Genomic DNA, 22,741 nt, shown 5'->3' on the forward strand with positions numbered 1-22,741 from the left:
CTTGTTTTTAATGTCGGCTCTTTCAGGGATCTGTTCAGGTTCCGAGGAGAACGCTGTTACCAAACCAGGCCCAGGTCGTGCTTTGGTAATCTCAAAGCGCTTCACAGAATATACTGTAAAGTGAATTAACTGTATATTGTGTGGGCGAAACTCAACAGCCAATTGCACACAGTAGAGTCGCACAAACAGTCGTGGGTTGAGTGACCAAATTATTAATATTTATTTGGATATTTTTTGAAGGGATTATTACCCCTGACAAAGCAATCCTCCAATTGACTAACAACTGGGTTCCTACTTACTGCCAGGTAAACAGAGGCGTGTGGAGCAAGGAAACTTGCCCAACATTTTGCCCTTTTAACAATGTCATCTAGGAGGAAGTCAAGCTGGTGGTTTGTAAACTATTCTTTTCTTATTTATGCTTGATTATGGCACAACACGGTTTAGAAAATATTGTGAAACATTTATGTTATTGCCAGTGTTGTAGTGCGCACGAACATCAATGTCCGACATCAATACTTTGAAATATTAGCTTATTACAATTGGTATTATTGTGAAATACCTGAGCCAGGAAATGCCCACAGTACTCAAGATAATTTGATGACTGGATACCCAACCATACAGACAAAAAGGCTTATTGATGTGCAGAGCAGACCAGTCGCTGTGGTTTGGGAATCTTCCAATTCAGTTCCAGATAACCCTGTAAACTAACGCCTTTATAGGCAGGTTGTCTGAGCTGGAACATGAGTAGGAAGCCTGCCATTGCCCTCCTAACCGTACCCTCCCTGCCCTCCACTCTTCCTGATCCCAACCCCCAGTTCGGGTGCCAATCCTTGACTGCCCAGCGCTTTGGGACCTTCTCCTGACGTGAATGGCGCTGCGTAAAAGTAGTTTTTTGTTGTTGCTGCCAGTGATCGCAGTGGTTGTCTGTGTGCTTTTAGCTGGTTACAACCCAGCAGGTACCTCACCACACGCTCAGGGGTCCTAAATCCTTGGCTCTCGCTAACCTGCACATAACCTCTCTGGGATTAAGCGAGCAGGTGCTTCCCTCTGAGGAAAGAGTGCACCCTCTGCTCTCCGTACCAGACAAGCAAAACTTTTCATACGTGAAACTCGATAGTTTTGATTTGGAGGCTTTGCTTAACCATGTTGATTAATTTCTGAGTGACCGACACCTGGCTCTCAATTTTTTTTGTGTGAAATCAAGGAGGAAGAAAGAAAATATTTATTTTCCTTTTGTTTGAATAAAAATCAGGAATTCGATATTCTGTCCTTACTGGCTTCAGAGCCAATGCAGCTCAGTAACCGATGATAGCGTCGATTTTCACACGATTGAATTTCCTCAGTGACTCTGTCTACAGGAGAACTTGAGCAGCAAAAACGTGAAACACTGTACAATAAGTGTGAGGTTCTGTGAACAATGGCTGACACTTGCTCCGCGATGCTGCCCTGTGTGAAAGGGACTACAGTATATAAATTATTATTATGATTCTTACAGGTTATGTTTCTGGAAGCGAAACACGAAAATATTACGTATGCGTCGCGCGAAAGTTTCTCAAATCCGGTATCTAGCCCTCAGCTGCCAAAACATGGATTGAATGACCAAATTATTCTTATTTTTAGAGCGAGAGACCCGGGTTTGATTCCTAGGCAGGGAGAAATGTTGGGCAAGTTTCCTTACTCTCACTTTTTAAATTCTACTTTGGTAAGAATTGTTCCTTTAAAGAAAGTACAAAATAGGTTTTAATAATAATAATAATCCTTGCATGTGATACGGCGCCTTATCACGTCTTCGAGACGTCTCAAAGCGCTTCACAGAATGTACTGTAAAGTGAATTGACTGTACCTTTTGCGGGTGAAACGCCAATTGTGCACAGCAGCGTCCCACAAACAGCCGTGGATTGAATGACCAATTTTTTTTTTTTTTTTGAAGGGATTATTAACCCAACGTTTCGCCCTGCCTGGGATAAATAATCCTGCATATCCAAAATAATTGAGAGTGGTTGACTCCCCCTATTGTATTCATTTCTGACAATAATCTTCTCCACATAAATATAGCTTCATCCAATCAGAAGTATTTAAACCAATAAACGGTGACAGAGGATTTGTAAGACAGATACCTTCGGTTCTTTGTTTTGCAGAACAAGGTACATTATTCTGATATTAAATTGCAGATCCTCATTATCTAATCCAAGTAATGTACCTTCTCAATGAAGACAGGAGGTTGAAACACTTTTAAACAATATCCTGGTAAAAGACTCTGCTATTCTAACACCTTGTTATTTGTGAATTGAATGGGTTTTAATCCGCCAGGGTTAGCAAATTGATTATGTTTGACAAACCTGTAGCGTGACAAGCACAAAGACTGGCACATAATTTTGACGGCACAAGAATTCTCGATATATATTTGGGGAAGTTGGGAGTTAATCTTGAATTTTAGCTCCGTGTCAGTCATAATCAACATCATGTGATCACATGCAAAAAACTGTAATCCTACTTTCACCTTCACTACCACTGCGCAAATGTGAAGATAAACCTGCCAGTAAATCTGACAGGGGCTTGTCTGGTCTCTGCTGTTCGTAAGACAGCAAGGTTTCTCCTGAGCATGAGTGAATCCAATGTAAACAATCTCATATTATTACTAGTCCACTTTTGATAATTGCCTTTTTTATTTCGGTGTGAAGAACATTAGACAATACCTCACCATGAGTCTGAGCCCGGAGGAAGTGGAGAAGTTTCTGGACAGCAATTTTGCCTTTGCTAAGGAGTACTATGACCTGACGATACATCCCAAAAATGTTTCCAATCACATGGAGGCGCAGGTATTGCCTGTGGACATCAGCAATTACAGGGAACTGGACTGCGTGGAGGAGAGCGAGCTCATTTTTGAGCTGATTCGGGAATTGCAGGACGTCAACCCGGAGAGGACGGTCTTCAACTGCCTGCGGAAAATTGCGTTCCTCATCCAAGCCGATCGCATCAGCTTGTTCATGTACCGAGCCAGGAACGGCACTCCCGAGCTTGCTACCAGGTTCTTCAACATTAACAAGGATGCTGTCTTCGAGGAATGCTTGGTGGTACCGGAATGTGAAATCGTCTTCCCTCTGGACACCGGGATCATTGGCCAAGTGGCTCAAACCAAGAAAACAATCAATGTCGCTGATGCCTCCAAGGTACCCAAAGTCTTTTACTATTCCTCAAGTCTACTGCGATTCTGGTAATAATCCTTGCATTTGACATAGCTCCTTATCACGTCTTCAAGACGCCTCTGAAGACAGAATATACTGAAAAGTGAATTGACTGTACATTTTGCAGGAGAAACGCAGCAGCCAATTGCGCACAGCAGCGTCCCACAAACAGTCGTGGATTGAGTGACCAAATTATTATTATTATTTTTTTTTAAAAAAGGAATTATTACCCCCAGAAATGTGATACGCCAATCGACTAACAACCGGGTTCCCACTTATTGCTAGATAAACAGAGGCGTGTGGAGGAAGGAAACTTGCCCAAGGTTTCGCCCTGCCGGGAATCGAACCCAGGTCTCTCGCTTGCAAGGCAGTGCTCTAACCACTAAGCTACAGGACTCCAAACAAGCACGCCTAACAGAGAGATGGGCAGAAAGTTCTGCAGGTTTCTGTTTCCTGGTGTAAGCAACATTCACTTCCTGACCTAACTGAATATACAGTATATCAAAGTGAAAACCCCAGCGCTAGGATGATTTTGATACTTAGATCACAAAGTAAGCACTTTAATATCTCAGTCTCGCTTTCGCTAAGTCCATTCCAGCTTTTGTTCTCTTTTTCAGTATAGCCACAATCACATTTGGAACAATTGCTGCACAGGTTGACCACAGAGTAGCAGTACTGGCCTATGGTTTCGCCCTTAAGGTTTTGCCCTCAAAATACACAGTCACTTTAAAGTGTTACAGCATCCACAACACTTTACAGTGTGGTGGATGTTGGATCCATTCAAATTTTCGAGATTGAGGTGGATAGATATTTGTTAGGTAAGGGTATCAAGGGATACTGGCAAAGGAGGGTAACCAGAGTTGAGGTACAGATTAGCCGTGATCCTATAGAATGGCGGTACAGGCTCGAGGGGCTGAATGGCCTATTCCTGTTTCTATGTTTCCATGTTAGTCTACTTTTGAGAATTGTCTTCTTTATTTAATAATAAATAATCCTTGCATTTGATATAGCGCCTTATCACGTCTTCGAGATGTCTCAAAGCACTGTATACTGTAAATTGAATTGACTGAATATTTTGTGGGTGAAAGAACACCAAAGGAGTTTGGTGTGAAGAACATCAGACAACAGATCTCCATCCCACCATGAATCTGACCAAGGAGATTGTAGAATTTCTGGACAGCAATCTCACCTTTACTAAGGAGTACAATGCAGTGTATATACTTTACAGTGTATTCTGTGAAGAGCTTTGAGACATCTCAACGACGTGAGATCAAATGCAAGGATTATTATCACAGTACAGTGGTGCTAGGTGGGAATAAAAGCATTAGACACTAATATGAATTATTCAAACTAATCCCAGCTATTTATAACCAGGAGCATTACTTTGAAGGTCATAACCTACCTACAGGATGATTTAATGAAGCTTCTTTGTCAGCTAGTTTTGTTGTTTAATACGATTTATTTTACAGATGTAATGTTGAACTGCACACGAATGCAGTCTGTAAGCATTGAACAGAATTGTCTCTACAGTTGTTTCACTCAAGAATAAATTTTGAACAGTAAAGGATTGATAGCCATTATAACAAAATTATTTATCCCTTTCTCGGACCTATAATACCTTTTGCTCATTGATTATAAGTGCAGTCCTTGACATTTCTGAGATTGGGGGGAAATTGAGATAGTGTAACACTATTCAGATAGTGTAACATAGAAACATAGAAACCGGAGCAGGCCATTCAGCCTCTCGAGCTTGTTCCGCCATTCTATAAGATCATGGCTGATGTGAAGCTCAAGTCCAATTACCCACCCTTGCCCTGTATCCCTTAATACCCTGACCTAACAAATATACATTGTAAATACGTTCAAGAGGAAGCTGGACCATCAACAACAACAACAACAACAAATGGCATTTGTATAGCGCCTTTCACGTCAAGCGGATGTCCCAAGGCGCTGGGAGAGGGGGAGTAGAAGGGTATGGAAGGGAATAAGAAATGGGTGGAGACTCGGGTAGAGTATGAACACCAGCACGGACTGGTTGGGCTGAATGTCCTGTTTCCGTGCTGTACAGTCTATGTATTTAAATACCATTCAATAGCATCCACAGAATACTCCAGTATGTGTAGGCCTAGAGAGAGGCATTGTTGGATGTCGAGGGTATTGATCGGAAGATACAAGGGGCATCTGTCCCAATTGTTGATTATTACCAGTACCTGGTGGTTGTGGAGGACACTGCCCTGAAGGACCACGCAGAGAAGGCGTGAGGGCACTCTGTTCATGCTCGTCTCTCCTCAAAGACAGCAAACCCCTTGTGTGTTGTGTTAGTTATCTCTTAAGTTTATTATTAAGCTCCCTGAGACGCCAACCTGCGATATACAAATGAAATCTTGTTCTTGTTGTTGTGATTATCAGGTGGGAATTTGACTGTTACACACTGTTATGTTGGTTGTTTTCCTGTTATAGACCAGCTCCTTCAGTAATTTTGTGGATGAGCTGACAGAGTACCAGACAAGGTGCATGCTGGCTACCCCAATCATGAATGGGAAGGACGTGGTCTCTGTTATAATGGCGGTGAACAAAGTGAACGGACCATCTTTCACCTCGAAGGATGAAGAGGTAAGGATTTTCGAGCTTCTTCCTGTAACGTATCGCCATGTTAAACATCGGGAAACTTTTCAGTGAAGGTTCTGGAATTCACGTGCTGCAAAACTGAACAGGAATTTGCTCTTTATTCACAGGTTATGTTAAAGTACCTGAATTTTGTCAACCTGACACTCAAAGTCTACCATCTGTCTTACCTCCACAGCTGCGAGACCAGACGAGGGCAGGTGAGCTTTTGGTCCTCATCTGGCAAAGTCCTACAGCATATGAGCTTCAGGACAGACTTAACAACAACATCAACTTGCACTTATATAGCGCCTTTCACGCGAGGTACTTCGACAGTCATTGACTGAATCTCCAGATCATCCCCCGGCGTCCTGGCCAACCACCCCCCAAATAAAATTGGTCCTTCACATCATGGCTGTTTGCAGGAATGTTGGCTGTCAGAGTCACCTGCAACATTTTATTAAGTTCATTAAACTTCCATTGTATTTACTTTGTAAATGTTTATCATCATTGAATCCATCAATTTCATCAACACAACCACTTGCATTTATATAACGTCCCCTCACGCAGGGCAGAGTCCCTCAAGCAACTTTTCCGGCACGTCTGTCTGTCCATCACTAGGCCGGTGATCGGGGACAAACCTTGGGGAATGGGGACTCTCTGCGCAAGTAACCAGAATAACTGCAACTGCACTAGTAACTAGACTAACCAACACTGCAACTTGGTGCCAACTGACATTCGCTGAAACTGACTAGTTGAATCTAATGAATTTTCAATAGCAGAAACTGTAGCAGTACAATGTTGTTTTTGTTGTGCACCTTAAACTCTACACGTATTTGCCTGGCAGGTTCTTTTGTGGTCTGCGAGCAAAGTATTCGAAGAGCTGACTGATATCGAACGACAGTTCCACAAAGCCCTTTACACCGTACGGGCCTTTCTCAACTGCGAGAGGTACTCTGTGGGGCTGTTGGACATGACAAAGGAAAAGGTTTAGTGCCTTTTATTTGTTTTCATTCTCCCAACTTTCACTATCAAGCCTTTGACACACACAATGTTTAACAGCACGAAGACAGTGTAGCTGTAATGTTTCCTGTTCATCGTAATTGCAGGAATTTTTCGATATCTGGCCGGTGCAGATGGGTGAAGTACCACCTTACACTGGACCGAAGACTCCAGACGGACGGGTGGGTCACTCTATCCTTTCAATCACATTTCCCGTTGTTATTTCTAATACTAATAATCAGCATAATAATATAATTCACTCGCTCCGACCCTGGCTCGGATTGTTAAGCGCCTGCTGACCTGGAAAGCGCTATGTAAATGTAAATTGCTATTGCATTGTTACATGCCTCAATTTATCTTTTTTTATTCACCCGTAGGAAATAAACTTCTACAAAATTATTGATTACTTGCTTCACGGAAAAGAGGAAATCAAAGTCATTCCGTAAGTCCCGACGGGAATAGACACAGGGAGCTTGCTACAGTTTTCGGTTTTATGTGTCAATATGCCTCACTGAACCCAATGGTGTGAAAGTGATACTGAGAATGAAGAATGTAATGACTATTTTTCAGGAAAAACAGACAGTGTAATCCTGTAGCTCAGTGGTTAGAGTGCTCGCAAGTGAGAGACCCGAGTTCGATTCCCAGCAGGGTGAAACATTGGGCAAGTTTTCTTACTCGACACGCCTCTGTTTACCTAACAATAAGTAGGATCCCTGTTGTTAGTCAATTAGCAGATCGCTTTTCTGGGTGTAATAATTCGTTCAAAAAAAAGATAATAAATAAGTTGGTCACTTAATCCAGGATTGTTTGTGGAAGACTGCTGTTCGCAATTGGGCTGCTGTGTTTCACCCACAAAATATACAGTCAATTCACTTTACAATATGTTCTATGAAACGCTTTGAGACGTCTCGAAGGCGCTATATCAAATGCAAGGATTATTATTATATAGAGTAATAAAATTTGATTTAAAAATGAGAAAACAGATTTAAACATTGAAGGCTGATTTATTATTTTACTCAAAAAGCCTATGTATGAATTATTCCCGCGTAATATATACTCAGGCTGGGAAAAAGTCCAGTTTGGCAGAGTGGATGTAATAGTCAATGATGACTACTGTTAACAAGATTCTGGCTGTCTAATGGTAATAAGGATGCGCTTATAAAGGCTGAAACCCCTCAAAGCACGTCACAGAAAATCCACCACTTTCATCGACAGAACTTTGCAAACAATAGGACGACTTTTTAAAAAATATTTTGCGTCACATTAAGATGACTTGAGGCTATTCTAAATATGTTGAAAATGAGTCTTGTGACATCTTTCGACAACAACAATTTTCCACACAGAAGTTGGGAAATTGCAAGGCGTTTACCTCATTTTGGGGTTTGGGAGAGGAAGCGAGGAAATGTTGCTTTTCTCAGGACTTCCCGACAGCAACAAACACATTAGGCAACCCGTCTCGCAGCATTGTCTATATGAACATGGTTGTTTATCGGTGCCCAGTGTTGGTGCTTTAGCTGTCACCATATGGATTCTATAGGCACCGGGTGATTTATTTCTAGAGGAAATATACCACAGCCTGTTTACAACTCTCCCCCAATCTATAGCACTTAACAAACAAAACAAAACAAACAAACAATTACATTTAAGCAGCGCCTTTCACGTCGAGAGAACGTCCCAAGGCGCTGGACAGTCAGGGATTTGGACCCGAGTTGGGGGTTTGGAATCTGGAGGGGTGGAGGGCAGGGAGAGTAGGGGTAGGAGAGAGCGTGGTTGAAGAAGAGGATCTTAAGCTAGTCGCAGCTAATATGTTCACACACCAAAAACAATTAACACTGCCATCTCTGCCGGAGTCCTGTAGCTCAGTGGTTAGAGCACTCGCTTTGCAAGTGAGAGACCTGAGTTCAATTCCAGGCAGAGGGCGAAACCTTGGGCACGTTTCCTTACTCCACACAGAGCCTAATAATAATCCCTTCAAAAAAACAAAACAATAATAAATTGGTCATTTTCAACCCACGACTGTTTGTGGGACATTGCTGTGCGCAATTGGCTGCCGCGTTCGCCCACAAATATACAGTCAATCCACTTTACAGTATATTCTGTGAAGCGCTTTGGGATGTCTAAAAGACGTGAAAAGCGCTATATCAAATGCAAGGATTATTATTATTATTATCTCAACACTGTTTTTGATTTAATCGTTTCCTTTCACTGAATCTGCTTGTCTTTTGTCTTTAGGAACCCACCTGCAGACCACTGGGCCCTGGTTAGCGGGCTCCCAACGTACGTGGCTGAAAATGGTCTGGTAAGCGTTTCAAGCCCGTTTTACACAAACTGCTAATTTCCTCACACAAATTGCCGTGACTTTCCAATGCGATTGGGAACGGAGGTTAAAAGGGTGGAAAAATAAATCAATGTTTTTAATGTCTTGTTTTTCCAGATATGTAACATTATGAATGCTCCCGCAGATGAGTTCTTTCAATTTCAGGTAAAACAAATCTTCATTAAAACTCTCAGTGTTGCTCGGAATCCAAAATGAAAGCACATGTGTGTTTGTCACCTGGAGAGTACTACAATACAATACAAAATTACATTTGTATAGCGCCTTTCATCACTACAACAGCAACAGCTTGCATCTATACAATGATGTATTACAAGAGCGACTTGCATTTATATAGTATCCTTCACGTAGAATGCCCTGGAGCACACTATAATGATGGGGATGGAGGCTGAGGAGGGAAGAGGGATGAAGGGGAGGTGACCATAGGAGCAGTCAAAGAGCCAGTTTTTAAGGCCAGTCTTGAAGACGGATAGCGAGAGAGAGCGAGATGGAGAGGCTCAAGGTTGGGGGGATTCCTGAGGTTAGGATTATAGAGTTGGAAAGCTCGCACACCGATGGGGGGGAAGGAGGGTGATGATCAACATTAAACACTGACTCCCCATTTACAGACAGAGCCATTCGATGATTCAGGCTGGTTGATGAAGAATGTTCTCTCAATGCCAATAGTGAACAAACGGGAAGAAATTGTAGGAGTCGCCACTTTTTACAACAGGAAAGACGGAAAACCCTTTGATGAAATGGACGAAACCCTGATGGAAGTAAGTGGGCTGCATTACCAATTCCTTGAGCATCCCAATAGAGCTCGAGAGAGGGTGATTGTGTGCTACAGTCTGTCTTTGTTTTTTCCAGTCCATGACCCAGTTCCTGGGATGGTCCGTTTTGAATACTGATACGTACGACAAAATGAACAAGCTGGAAAATAGGAAAGATATTGCCCAGGGTCAGGTGAACTATCATGTCAAATGTTCCAAAGAGGAGATACAGAACATACTGGTACGTTGAAAAAAGTATTCAAATCTAATCTGGGTGGCAAAAAAATGCCACATGTGATGTGATAAGTATCACATGACACGTTACATTTTACACTCTTGTAGTTTCTTCTCCCCTCAAAAGACATCAATATTGCTGATATTATTTTTTCTTGAAAGCAAACCCGTAATACCGAGTGACTGAAACTTTTCCTTGTCAGAAAACCAGGGAGATCTTTGGTAAAGAACCGCAGGATTGTGAGGAAGACGAACTCCATCAGATTCTGGTGAGTAAATAACATAACCATGATAACATGACCATAATAATGCCACAACAACACCATAACTAGAACTGTAGCACACCACAGGAGAGTAATGTCACCCAGATTTACTCTAATTACTCTATGGGAACAGGAGAAGGCCATTCAACCCGACGAGCCTGTTCCACCACTCCATTAGATCATGGTTGATCTGTACCTTAACTCCATTCACTCGCCTTTGCCCCTTATCCCTCGATACCCTGACCCAACAAACATCTATCCACCTCAGTCTTGAACATTTCAATTGATTCAGCATCCACAGCCTTTTGTAGGAGAGAAAGTTTTCCATAACCATTTGTGTAAAATAAAAAATGCTTCCTGATTTCAATTGCCAGAATTTGAGCGTCTCTCCACTCGGAAAGGAAGTGTCTAAACTCCACTCGCTCACACCTCCCCACACGAGCCTGAAATCAAGAGCTCACTGATCGCTGGCAGAACAACGTTGTGAGCAACAGAAAGCCACATTTTGACACCTTTTATCTTGTTTTTTTTCAGATTAATGAACTCCCAGATGTCAACAAAGCGGAAATCTACTATTTTCACTTTTGTGATTTTGAATGGTCGGAGCTAGAGCTGGTGAAGTGTGGGATTGCGATGTACTTTGAACTGGGTGTGGTGGACAAGTTCCACATACCACATGAGGTAAACAGACCTCGTGTTTCGCCCACACAGTCAATCCACTTTACAGTATAACCTATGAAGCGCTTTGAGATGTCTCAACAATGTGATGAGACGTGATATCAAATGGAAGTCATTATTATTATTTTGTGCCAGGAAAAAAAGTCTCTACAAACTCAGATAATTTATGAATCCGCGTAATCCATACAATCATATTAAAAATGGCTCAATTTTTGGCAGCAGCATCAATCAACACTTGGTATTAACAAAAGCTTCCATTAGCTTTCAAGATTGAAATTAATTTACTTATTATTTTAATAACTTGGTCACTCAATCCACGAATGTTTGTGAGACGCTGCTGTGAGCAATTGGCTGCCACGTTTCGCCCACAAAATATACAGTCAATTCACTTCACAGTATATTCTGTGAAGCGCTTTGAGACGTCTCAATGACTTGCTAGGCGCTATATCAAATGCAAGGATTATTATGATTATTATTATGACCAAAGTGATTTCACTGAGACGCTTTAAACAAACACTTTACTGTGTCACAGGTGCTGGTACGATTTATGTACAGTCTGAGTAAAGGATACAGAAAAATCACCTACCATAACTGGCGCCATGGTTTCAATGTTGGACACACAATGTTTACACTGCTCAGAGTAAGTTTCATTTGCTTTTCCACACTTTTTTTGAGCGGTCAAGTGACCCCAAGCCCTTTCCACCCATCTGCCGGCCACAAGTTCACATCCAGGAATACATCGCTTCCCACCAACCTAGGAATAGTTCATACTAACTATGGACTAAGATAACTAAGCTTGACAATCCTCCTGATAAGTTAGCCACCCTCCTACCCACCCTCCCTGCCTTCCACCCTCCCCAATCCTGACCCCCATCTCGAGTCCAAGTCCCTGACTGTCCCTTGTGACGTTCTCCCGACATGAAAGGCGCCATACAAATGTAATTTTGTACTGTATTGCAATTTTGTATTGTATTCACTTCATAGCCCTTTGGAGGGCCTTTGCTGTGTACATAAATGAGCCACATTTTCCCACATATAAGCAGTCACTAAAATCACGTGAAGCACTTTGTGATATTTCGACACCATGATAAGGCGCTATGTCAAACTCAAGGATTATCATTGTTATAATCTCCTCTCCAGAGGAGTTTCCTTTACCATTGTTCTCTGTAATCCAGATAATATCTATGGATATTCTGAGTAGGATTAGGTTTCTCCTACAGTATAAAATCTGTGCAGTATAAAATTCACAGCACAACCATATAGTGTTGTGCAAATAGTACTGATCTCTCTCTCTACATCCTCACAGCATTGTGCAGTGTAGAGCACAGCCCACACACAATAGCAGTAATCTCATCTGACAGCTTTAAGAAGGGCGTCTTTGATTCCTACAAGCTTGTTGGTATAAATATACCAGGTAATGTGATATCCCACTAATACCAAGGTGGGGTGCAATCAACGCGACATAAGTCTCAGTAGAAATATGAGATGAAATTTGTCACCTATTTCAGCAAAGGAACAATTGGGGGTTTGATCAGCTCAGCACAAGCAGGTTTACCTACTGAGGCACCATATTTGCCTGGGGCCATTGCTAATAGGAGACATTTAAGACACAGACACATGTTAAAACATAACATCATCAAACACAGAGCACTCGTCTCGCAAGCAAGCAGACCTGGGTTCGATTCCCGGCAGGGCGAAATGTTGGGCACGTTTCCTTACTCCACACGCCTACGTTTACCAAGCAGTAAGTTGGAACACGCTTGTTACTCGATTGGCGGATCGTTTTTCCAGGGGTAATAATTCCTATAAAATAAATGTTAAAAAAAATTCACTCACACAATCCCACAACTGTTTGTGGGACACTCCTACTGCGTTTTGCCCACAAAATATAGTCAATTCACTTTACATTGTATTCTGTGAAGCGCTTTGAGACGTCTTGAAGACGTGATAAGGCGCTATATCAAATGCAAGGATTATTATTCGTATATTCTCACACATACGCTTTCCTTCAGGGACCGGCAGGAGGTCAGTCAGGTCTGGAGTGAGCTGGGGCAAGTAGTGGTTGAGCCAGGGTGCCAGGTTTTGGAGACAGACAGAGGCGGGGTGGGGGGGCAAAGATCAGCAGGAGCTGTTCGGAGCTGGGCTCCAGGTCAGTCATTCTAACTCAAGAAAAACACTGATTTCAAAAGGATGTGAACAACAACAAATTATATTATATCCACATAATTGATTTGCATTGCCCTGTGTTTTTTCCTCTCAGCTGTATCTTCTTTTGAAGTACTAACGTGACAGTCAGTATCAATTATATTGGGCTGTGCAGTATCTCACTGGTTGGTAAGAAATCAAAAATGTAGTTTGATCTGCATTGGGATATTAACCCTGAGCTCTGCCTTTTTGTGATTAAGACCGGAAATCTAGAACGCTACTATACCCACCTGGAGAGGTTTGCTATGCTAACAGCTGCATTCTGTCACGATATTGACCACAGAGGAACCAATAATCTCTATCAACTGAAGTGAGTAATTGATAGTTTCTGATAGAATGATTGATAAGCAAACTATCCCATTATAAAACAAATCACACAGTTAATACACTCTACATTATATCCTGTGCAGCACTTTGAGATGTCCACCCGATGTGACAGATGCTATGTCAAATGAGATTATTCTAATGATTTAATGAGTGTCACAAAGGAAGTAAACCTCACCAACCACACTCTCTCTCCAACAGGTCACAACATCCATTGGCTAGACTTCATGGGTCCTCCATATTGGAACGTCATCACTTGGAGTTCAGTAAAACTCTGCTTCAGGACGAGGTATTATCAGTAAGCGAGTGCCCTTTTCCAGGGAAAACACTAAGTGAATTTTTAGGAAGTAATTAGTCTGATTAACACCCAGACATTCCAGTAATTAGTTACACTACAGGTGCCACTTCTATTATTTGTAATGGAGAAGAAATGACGTAAAATATCATAGAAAGGGAAACTATCTAGTAAGATAAGCCGGAGGAATACCCAGTTAGATAGAGTGATATGACGCAGTAAAAGGCCATTCGGCCCATCTAGTGTGGGTCGTGTTTATACCTTACTTTACCCCCAACGCTCATTCCTATTTCCTTCTCCGTAAGCCTCTATTCCACTCTCCCAGCCCCCTCTATTCCTATTGCTAATGAGCTGTATTGGACAGTGCTGATTTCACATTTTGTGTTTCATTCCTTATTTGAATATTGTTGCTAGGATTTGAATGTCTACCAGAATCTCAACAGAAGACAGTATGAACATGTCATTCATCTGATGGACATCGCTATTATTGCCACAGACCTGGCATTGTATTTCAAGTAAGTCTTTATTTTTGCCATTTCTTTTCGTTTTGTGCAACAATCAATCTTACGTAAGCTGGTTTAAATAAACTATTTTAAATAGTTGTTAAAAGAAACGGAGGGGAGGTGAGAAGAAATGTTTTCACACAGCGAGTTGTTTGGATCTGAAATGCATTGCCTGAAAGGGTGGTGGAAGCCGATTCGATAACAACTTTTAAGAGAGTAGATAATTATTTGGGGAGGACAAGTTTGCTGGACTATGGGAGGAGCGCGGGGAATGGGATCGATTTGGATAGCTCCTTTAAAAGAGCCGGCACAGACATGATGGGCTGAATGGCCTCCTTCTGTGCTGAATAATTCTACGATTCTATGAAATGTGGTGAGCAATGAAAATTAACACAATTGTGTCCGTATAACAGAAAGAGGACCATGTTTCAGAAAATCGTGGATCTATCGGAATCCTACGAGGATGAATCAAAATGGGTGGACTTTATGATGTTAGAAACAACCAGGAAAGAGATAGTCATGTAAGTCCAGGTTGCATCGCTTTTCGAAATAATAATAAATCTGAAGTCCCAGCTTATCTCAGACCGTTTTGTCATAGAATTGTCCAAGATTCTCATTTTGCCTTCAATTGGTGAAACAATTTTGTTTTAAGAACTCCAGGTTAAGACTGACGTCTTGAGGGTTTTTTTCATGACTCAATGCAATTTTAAGCTTTAAGATAAAAATGGTTTCATATTCCACCCTAACACAAGGTGGAGTTTCAAAGCTAAGATATTTTTTCAAAGGACGTCTTTAAAATTCCAAGACTGCAATCTGACATGAAAGGTGATAAGGTGTAATTACCTGGTGGTGGGAGTTGGGGGGGAGGGTTTGGCATGAGTGAGCGCAAGTTACTGGAGTCCTGCTGTAGCTCAATGGTTAGAGCACTCGCCTCACAAGTGAGAGACCTGGGTATGATTCCCGGCCGAGCGAGACGTTGGGCAAGTTTCCTGACTCCACAGCCTGTTTACTAGGCAGTAAGTAGGAACCCAGTTGTTAGTCGATTGGCGGATTGCTTTTCCGGGAATAATATTTCCTTCAAAAAAATAATAATAAATTGGTCACTCAATCCACTGTTTGTGGGACACTGCTGTGGGCAATTGGCTGCCGTGTTTTACTCACAAAACATATAGTCAATTCATTTTACAGTATAAACTGTGAAGCGCTTTGAGACGTCTAGAAGATGTGATAAGGGGCTCTATCAAATGCAAAGATTATTATTATTATTAATACCACTCTGACCCAACAGTGTCTGTTGAAGATATTCTGGTGGTGATAATGGTACAAACTGTAACTGAGATACTGAGTTTCAGTTCTTAGTTGTGTCTCCTAATTCCGAGACGCTACTCCCTGTGAGGGTGGCTATGTATAAATGCATTGTCTGGTTCTGTATTTCACATTAGGGCCATGATGATGACAGCTTGCGATTTGTCTGCCATCACCAAACCTTGGGAGGTGCAGAGCAAGGTACAAACACCAACCTTTGACGTATTTGGATTGTTTTTGTGATAGATTGTGCGAGTTGCCTGCCATTACCTGGTAATTGTTGGCTGGGAAAAGTCATTGACCAACTCCTGTTGTTGCACCATTACTTGCTCATTCACATATCTCCAGCAAAAGCCCTGGCTCAGTGTCTGAAACTCCAGGATTTCACAACGAATGATTGGGGCAATTAGAGTAGTGGTTTTGTTACTGGACCTGTATCCTAAAGTCATGGGCTCGAATCTCTCACATAGCTGCCGGATTGTTATTAAAGAATAAAATTAAAAATTCCACCGCCCCCCCCCCCCCCCCCACCCACACCATAAATAAAATAATAATACTAATTTGGTCACTCAATCCACAACTAATTGTGGGATTCTGCCGTTCCGCAATTGGCTGTCGTGTTTCGCCCACACAGTCAATCCACTTTACAGTATATCTTTTGAAGCGCTTTGAGACGTCTCAACGACATAAGGTGCTATATCAAATGTAAGGATTATTATTATTATTAACACCTTCAGGGAAAGGAAACTGATGTCCTTACCCAGTCTGGCCCTTGCCCCCCCACCGCCCTCTACAATGTCCTGGCGAGCCCTAAGCCCCAGGTATTGCCAGTGTCGTCACCTCCAAGATGCAGTCACACTCCCCATTGCGGAGTCCTGTAGCTCAGTGGTTAGAGCATTCACCTTGCAAGAAGAGACCTGGGTTCGATTACCGGCAGGGCGAAATGTTGGGCAAGTTTTTTTACTCCACACACCTCTGTTTACCTAGCAGTAAGAAGGAACCCGTTTGTTAGTCGATTGGTGTTCGCTTTTCTGGGGGCAATAGTTCCTTTAAAAAAAATAATAATAATAAATTGGTCACTTCAATCCACGACTGTTTGTGGCACAATGCTGTGCGCAATTGGCTGCCGCATTTCGCCCACAAAGTATACAGTCAATCCACTTTACAGCATGTTCCGTGAAGCGCTTTGAGATGTCTAGAAGACGTGATCAGGTGCTATATCAAATGCAAGGATTACTATTATTAATAATAATAATAATAATATTAGTATTAGCACCAATGTGAACATGAAAGGTTAACAGAAGCTGTTTCCCACCTGTATCTCTTTCTCCTCCTCCCCTCTGCAGGTGGCTCTCTCTGTGGCAGCTGAGTTTTGGGAACAGGGTGACTTGGAAAGGACTGTGCTGGAGCAGCAGCCTATAGTAAGTGGAATGTCGGCAAAACCAGAAATACTGGAAGCACAGAGCAGATTGGGCAGCATCTGAGAAGAGATAACAAGTTAAGATGTTTGGGCGTGACCGACCCTTCATTAAACCCTTCTGAGCTGTGATGAGCTGTCCATCACAAAGCAATTGACATCACCTCCTTCAGATGTTGATACTCAATGTGGAGCTCCTTCTTTTACTGTTAGTGTATGTCAGGAGCCGGCACAATCCCCAACGTTACCCAAATCCCCTAAAATACCAGTTGTATCCTCTGTACAGGGACACATACAATTGATATAATGTAAGGCCGCTTTCTGTGCTGTAAGTTTCTGTACTTTTACGGTATTTGACCTAAACGGCTTATTTTGCTACAGCATTTTTGTTTTTTGTGCTTTATAATTTTCTGTTTAAAGGAAACTTTGGTTTACACTAAATCACAATTTTTGCCTTTCGAGTCTATGGCCAAAATGAATTGTTTTTTTGGAGAAAAATTACCGCCCCCCCCCCCCTCCCCACCCCATAGAATGTCAGAATGAAGGCTTGAATTGAATTGAAACACTTAACAGTGGAGGGAGAATTGCTTTAAAGCTAATAATTGCTGGGAGACACAGTCATTCCCAGCATCTCAACAAGCGACTGAGAGAGAAATTAGGTCAACATCACAGGAATGGAAGGGCGGTGACTGAAACAGAAACTCGTGTCTTTCAGACGCCCGGTGACATTATGAACTTTGTGACGTTTCTGATTGCTAAAATTATGTGCTTGATTTCTTTAGCCAATGATGGATAGAAACAAGGGGGCCGAACTTCCAAAGCTTCAAGTGGGTTTCATCGACTTTGTGTGCACGTTTGTGTATAAGGTACGCAGAGTATCCGGCAAGAATATATTGACTGTATATTTTGTGGGCGAATGCACCACTTCCTGAAATGTTATTTTCTTTCTAATAAATATCAATTCAGAAGTATGAAATATGAACTTAACATTAATAACCGTTAAGGTTGCTTTACAATTGCGTGACTGTTTCTTGGACATTGCTGTGTGCACATTGGCTAAGCACTCTAGCACTACACTTTACAGTAAAATCCTGTGAAGCACTTTTGAATGCCAAGCTGCTGTATATCAAATGAACGATTATGGATATTATCATAAAACGAGTCCTTATTGTGAATTGCAAGGGTTTTGCGCTTATACTGATTATTGAGGTTGTCATACCTGGATTATTGGTTCCAAACAGTGATCACATCACACCTGAACCTGCAGGGTCTCAGCACTTCAATAAACAGAGGTGTCAACAACACAAACCAATTCTCCAGAGGTTAACAACCACACCTTAACAAAACAAACCGTACATTGTATTGTGCACTGTATCTAATGAATTTATAATTATTGGGTACCTGTCTATTTCCATTCTATACATTAAAATTGCTAATAAAACATTCCCAATATACACAATGCTTAATCTTGTGTTGTATTTGTGGTTTTAAGCCTAAGGGAGAGTGTCTCCTCACCACTTACTGATTTATCCTATTTTGGTGCTGCTCTTTCTAAACTTGGCCCCATCCTGTGAGTCTCAGCCCTTCAAACGAGGTTCTGAATGAAAGAGATTGAGCAAACCAAACCCAACCATTGAACAAACCTATCCCAACAGTACGATTGCCTTCCATGGAATCCAGGAAGATTAGGACGCAGTTTTTTTACCCAAATGATAGTGGAAATCTGGAACTCTCTCCCCCCAAAGGCTGTGGATCCTGGATCGATTCACATCTTCAAGACTGAGGTAGACAGATGTTTGTTAGGTCAGGGTATTAAGCTCTATGGGGCAAGGGTGGGTAATTGGAGTTGAGGTACAGATCAGCCATGATCTTATAGAATGGCGGAACAGGTTTGAGGACTCAATGGCCTCCTCCTGCTTCTGTGTAAGGTTCTGATTGTCAAAGTCAAATGGAGATAAACATTTCCACACGTACATCTGGCATGCCTGCGGCTAGTCTTAAACGGTGGAATAAAATAATATTATTATTGATTTTCAATTTAGGAATTCACCCGATTTCATTCCGAGATTCAGCCCATGCTTAGCGGGATACTCAACAACAGGAAAGAGTGGAAGGAGCGGGCAGATGAGTACGAGGGGAAAGTAAAAGCCATCGAAGCAGAGAAGAAGCAAAAGGAAGAGGAACTTGCAGCAAAACAAGGTTAGAGATTGGAATGTGAATGAAAAAATTGTGGAGTCCTGTAGCTCAGTGGTTAGAGCACTCGCCTCGCAAGCAAGAGACCTGGGTTCGATTCCCAGCAGAGTGAAGTGTTGGGTAAGTTTCCTTAATCCACGCACCTCTGTTTACCGAGCAGCAAGTATGAACCTGGTTGTTAGTTGATTATCGGATTGCTTTTTATTCATCAAAAAATCCAAACCAACCCCTTGTCCCTAACGTGCTGAATGGCCGGAGCTGAACCAAGACCCCACTCAGACTGGGAAATGGATTGAGCTTCTACAGTTGCAGAATCGATACTGGGGATTGGGATCAATGAGTTGGAAGTAACTAATTCATGTCACCAGTGACCAGCAAGAAGTCAAGTGGATGGACTCTGTCATTGCTGATATCGTTGAGTCCTGTAGCTAAGTGGATAGAGCACTCACCTCGCAAGCGAGAGACCTGGATTTGATTCCCAGCAGGGCGAAGTGTTGAGCACGTTTCTTTACTCCACACGCCTCTGTTTACCTAGCAGTAAGTAGGAACCCAGTTGTTAGTTGATTGGAGGATTGCTTTTCCGGGGGTAATAATTACTTCCCAAAAAAAAAAATTGGTCACTTCAATCCATGACTGTTTGTGGGACGCTGCTGTGCGCAATTGGCTGCCACATTTCTCCCATAAAATATACAGTCAATTCACTTTACAGTATATTCTGTGAAGCGCTTTGAGACGTCTCGAACGATTCAGTCCAGCCCTTCTGGCCAAATGTCAAATCCTCACAGTTTAATCATAACGGTAACGATAAATACCTGGAACCTAATTGATAACAAGAACCACTTTCTAAGAGCTGTGATTGAAACAAGCTTCGGCAAAAAAAAACGGTTCATCTGCAATTAATGTTGGGCGTTTTAAGCCGAAGTAACCAAGAGACGGGATTCAGGCACTAATTTGAATGAGTAGATTTTGATAAAAGTCAGTGGATTTATCTGTATGTGTGTGAATGCTGATTGCTGTTGTGGGCTGCGATGTGGATTATTCTACGCTGTGGATTTACGCCAATTAGTCCTGACGTCACCTTGTTTCTCTCTCTTTTTTTCCAATAACAGCGGCTGCAGCAGCAGCTGCAGCACAAGCTTCTCAGTCCAAGACGTGCACTCTCTCTTAACTAAAGGCCTGAGGAACTGCACACTCTTATTAGCCCCAAACCGCAAATTGCTCAAGATGGGGGCTCAGGTAATAGAAGAGACGCTACTACGAAAAAAAAACAATTACTTTAGAGCTTATATTGAAGAGTAAAGAGAGTACGTATTGATTTGTGAGAGGGAATCGGGAGCTTCTGATTGTAATGGGAGCGTCAGTTGACTGTGCTGCTTAGGATCTTTGTCATTTACATCTTTCGTAAAGAACTCCAGGACAGATTCCGTCACCATCATACCTCACCACAGACTCTCACAAACAATCAAGTGTACAAGAGCCAATGTACAACCTAGGGCTCGTTAATCAACTGTCGTAATATAGTGTGACTGACATTAACGCTGTTGCTTACTCTAGTGAATTGAGGAGGTTTATAGAAAGACCATTTGGCTGCTTAGCTGTGCTACCTGGTTTCCCAAAGAGCTCAGATAAGGCAGAGCTTGTTTTGCTCAGTGTTACTGATCGCAGAGTGTAGAGATATTTTGAAAAATATTGATTATTAGGTCATAGGGAAATGTCACACAATCTTAATGGCACTTGTTAGATTTCCTGTGACATTTTATTGTATCGATTGATTTTTCCTTTTTCTACTGAACCTCCAATGGTAAGGCTGACCTAGTTTTATATAGTTAAGCTTGACCGGGTTTCAGTGAGAGGCAATATTCTCTTTATCTTCATCGCTGAATAGATACATCGTCACACAACTCATTACACTGACCTACACACACTCTGAATATACCGCCAGGATCAGCCCTTCCTACACCCGATATCAGCAGATTGAGAGTGGAGTGAGGAGTAAAAGCTGTTACTCAGAGAATTCTTATGAATCTCACATCCTCAGTGTTCCTGTGGCCCCCTCTTTCTGTATCATACCTTCAATACTCAATAAATCAATACCTCATAAATGAACATCGTTTTATTCATTAAAAAATCCAAACCAACCCCTTGTCCCTAACGTGCTGAATGGCCAGAGCTGAACCAAGACTCCACCCAGACTGGGAAATGGATTGAGCTTCTGCAGTTGCAGAATCGATACTGGGGATTGGGATCAATGAGTTGGAAGTAACTAATTCATGTCACCAATGACCAGCAAGAAGTCAAGTGGATGGACTCTGTCATTGCTGATATCGTGGAGTCCTGTAGCTCAGAGGTTAGAGCACTCACCTCTCAAGCGAGAGACCTGGATTTGATTCCCAGCAGAGTGAAGTGTTGGGCAAGTTTCCTTACTCCACACGCCTCTGTTTACCTAGCAAGAAGTAGGAACCCGGTTGTTAGTCGATTGGCGGATCGCTTTTCCGGGGGTAATAATTCCTTCAAAAAAATAATAATACATTCGTCCACGACTGTTTGTGGGACACTGCTGTGCCAATTGGCTGCATGTTTTGCCCACAAAAATATCCAGTCTATTCCCTATGAAGTGTATATTCTATGAAGTGCTTTGAAAAGATTCAAAGACGTGATAAGGCGCTATATCAAATGCAAGGATATTGTTATTATATAAGCTTTAGACTCTCGACATCTAAATAAGCAGTTTTGAATATAATATAACTAATCTATTACATTCTATGATCATTATCACATTTAGAATACCCAGGGTCCAAAAATGTTATTTGCTTCCTGTGTGAGGTTTACTTAACGGGTGAAGTAATATTCAGAATTGCTTGCAGAGCAATATCAGCTATTTGTATTGCACAGCGTATTGACAGAGACACCCCGCCACCTGCACCTTGACTCCTTGCAATGATCCAAAGGTTCAAGGAGTCATTGTTGACAGGAAATTAGATGTCAAAGGGCTTTAGGCCCCTGATGGTTTGAGACACAGTAATTCTGACACTATACTTCATCACTTCAGATAAATATCCACCCCCCAAACAACTTTTGATTTGTGCAACCTGGCAATTCTGCCCAGACCCCAATCCAGCCTACGAGCCCCAGTCCAGCCGTGGGGCTTGAGAGCACAACCTTCCGACCTTAAAAGCGAGAGGGCACGAGCTGCAGAGCTCTCTGAATGACCTGCGGCTTGTGGAGGGAAGAGTTGGGAATTGCGACACGCAGGGTGTTGGCGTATCGGAGCCTGGATGTGACAGTGGGGTTAGCTTACCCACACACTGAGCAAACAATAGGCCGAGCAGTTAATGCTGGTATTCTGGCTGCTTGGAGCCCGTCACAAATTTTGGAGCTACGAATGGTGGTGTTGTCTGTGCTGTCCTCTAGTGGCTGCCTTTAAAACCACCCAGTGAGTCTCAGGC

General features: G+C 42.2%; 1 protein-coding gene across 2 annotated transcripts; it reads left to right on the forward strand.

The window, feature by feature from the left end:
* Nucleotides 1-2,702: 2,702 nt before the first annotated feature.
* On the forward strand, nt 2,703-21,420 carry pde6a (phosphodiesterase 6A, cGMP-specific, rod, alpha). Of its 2 annotated transcripts, none has more exons than XM_007906216.2 (22): nt 2,703-3,170; nt 5,646-5,798; nt 5,921-6,010; nt 6,637-6,777; nt 6,899-6,973; nt 7,169-7,233; nt 9,024-9,090; nt 9,226-9,273; nt 9,735-9,884; nt 9,976-10,119; nt 10,316-10,381; nt 10,910-11,056; nt 11,586-11,693; nt 13,459-13,568; nt 13,784-13,871; nt 14,292-14,392; nt 14,794-14,901; nt 15,823-15,886; nt 17,032-17,106; nt 17,885-17,968; nt 19,145-19,301; nt 20,405-21,420. In XM_007906216.2, exons 1-22 carry the CDS (start codon nt 2,703-2,705, stop codon nt 20,461-20,463), a joined length of 2,568 nt encoding a protein of 855 aa, XP_007904407.1. In that variant the 3' UTR covers nt 20,464-21,420. The 2 variants fall into 2 exon arrangements, with proteins under 2 accessions (XP_007904407.1, XP_042195947.1); XM_042340013.1 differs by having other exon boundaries at nt 20,414-21,420.
* Nucleotides 21,421-22,741: the final 1,321 nt, after the last annotated feature.

This window comes from Callorhinchus milii, unplaced genomic scaffold (assembly GCF_018977255.1).
Source record: "Callorhinchus milii isolate IMCB2004 unplaced genomic scaffold, IMCB_Cmil_1.0 Scaffold13, whole genome shotgun sequence".
Classification (NCBI taxonomy): domain Eukaryota; kingdom Metazoa; phylum Chordata; class Chondrichthyes; order Chimaeriformes; family Callorhinchidae; genus Callorhinchus; species Callorhinchus milii.

What these genes read in the sequence shown, in the direction of transcription:
- pde6a (XM_007906216.2), top strand. Translation starts at nt 2,703, where the DNA reads ATGAGTCTGAGCCCGGAGGAAGTGGAGAAGTTTCTGGACAGCAATTTT. An exon ending in GCGAGACCAGACGAGGGCAG is followed by an intron (nt 6,011 to 6,636) that starts GTGAGCTTTTGG and finishes TTTGCCTGGCAG; the next exon opens with GTTCTTTTGTGGTCTGCGAG. An exon ending in TGTGCACGTTTGTGTATAAG is followed by an intron (nt 17,969 to 19,144) that starts GTACGCAGAGTA and finishes TTTTCAATTTAG; the next exon opens with GAATTCACCCGATTTCATTC.